Here is a 1,468-nt window from a genome sequence, read left to right as displayed (position 1 = left end):
CCCCCCGCCTTTCCCCCCCTCCTCCCACTCGTGGCAAGGTCCGGTGCTGCTGCGGTGCGCCGCCGGGCAGATCGTCTGCTGCACGCGTTTGCTTTTGATTAATTGCAGTCTTAAAATAGGGAATGAAAGGTATAGGCTGCCAATGGGTCGGGTTGGTGCTGCGGCGTCGGGTCGGAGGCCTTCGTGCGAGCGGGTGTTCCTCTAGCCCGTGCCCTACATGCGCGGCCTCAGGAAGGTGCGAGGTGATCGTAATGGTTAAATGTAGAGTCGAAATTTTCAAATCAACTTTCTACGCGTGTGAGGAAATCAGCTTAATTTCACACCATTGCAATTCCCCTTCTGTACGTAGACGCGCGCTTAAGTGTGCATGTATGTGTAAAACGAGGGGGGAGGGGGGGTTGACATTAGGCGCATCTCCAACCCCCCTCGCCCTCCCCGTGCACTTCCATCCCGCCACGGTGACACACTGCGTGCGCCAGCCGAGGCGCCAGCCGAGGCGCCAGCCGCGGGTACAAGTGCGATATTTGCGCCACGCGCCGCTGCCCCGCTTAAGTCGGCCTCGCGCGGCCCCTCTCTCCTGCGCTCAGCCAGAAAGTTACATCGTGGTCGGTGGGCGTGAGGGTGAGAAGCAGGGCGGCATATCCCCGATGTGCGTGCAACTTGCACCGGCGAGCGCGGCGTTCTTGTGTGTTCCAGGCTCATGCACTCGATCGCCCTGTACGTGAACGGCAACGACGACCACGCGCGCATGACCAGGCGCACGCTCATGCGCTACCTCAACCTCACCCTCATCCTGGTGCTGCGGTCCATCTCGTCCGCCGTCAAGCGCCGCTTCCCCAAGCTGGACCACCTGGTCGAGGCAGGTACGCTCGCCCGGGAGCTTGGGGACCCCCCGCTCGCGAACCCGCACGGCTCGCCGCCCGCTCACCGCCCCCCTGTTGCCCGCAGGCTTCATGACCCCCACCGAGCTGGGCCTGTACCAGTCGGTGCCGTCCCTGGAGTTCAACACGTACTGGATCCCCTGCACCTGGTTCATCCTGCTGCTGCGGGAGACGCGCCGATCCAACCGCATCGCCGACCCGCAGGGGCTCAAGATCATCATGGAGGTCAGCACGGATCCGTCCATGCAGCACCTTCCCCTTTTGTTTGGTTACATGTAAAAAGTTCACCGTGTGTCTCTTTCGGCAGGAGTTCAACGAGTACCGGTCGCAGTGCGGCATGCTGTGGAGCTACGACTGGGTCAGCATCCCGCTCGTGTACACCCAGGTAAAGAATCTCCACCCTTCCCCCAATGAGCAGGGTGGAGCAGGGTGACAGTCAGGTCGGAGGGAGGGGGGCGCGCGCGCGTGGCTTACGGCGCGGGCGCGCCCAGCGCCGCCCAACGCACGGCGAGCGCCTGCGAAGCGCAGGGTAGGCCGCCCGCCCAGCGCGGGTGTCCTCGCGTTGCCTAGGCCGCCTCCAGCCTGGA

At 63.8% G+C, this 1,468-nt stretch overlaps 1 protein-coding gene across 1 annotated transcript in view; it reads left to right on the top strand.

The window, feature by feature from the left end:
- The first annotated feature begins 85 nt into the window (after positions 1-85).
- Positions 86-1,468, top strand: part of LOC113207936 (uncharacterized) — a 5,577-nt gene continuing 4,194 nt past the window's right edge. Inside the window, exons 1-3 of the mRNA XM_052276470.1 lie at positions 86-863; positions 949-1,106; positions 1,189-1,266. Of these exons, the coding sequence (XP_052132430.1) occupies positions 701-863; positions 949-1,106; positions 1,189-1,266 (399 nt within the window). The 5' untranslated portion in view covers positions 86-700. The remainder of the gene's footprint in view (positions 864-948; positions 1,107-1,188; positions 1,267-1,468) is intronic.

Source organism: Frankliniella occidentalis, unplaced genomic scaffold, assembly GCF_000697945.3.
Source record: "Frankliniella occidentalis isolate FOCC.00 unplaced genomic scaffold, Focc_3.1 Scaffold3041, whole genome shotgun sequence".
Classification (NCBI taxonomy): domain Eukaryota; kingdom Metazoa; phylum Arthropoda; class Insecta; order Thysanoptera; family Thripidae; genus Frankliniella; species Frankliniella occidentalis.
The sequence above is the reverse complement of the archived record's forward strand: the minus strand, read 5'-3'. Positions and strand labels throughout refer to the sequence as shown.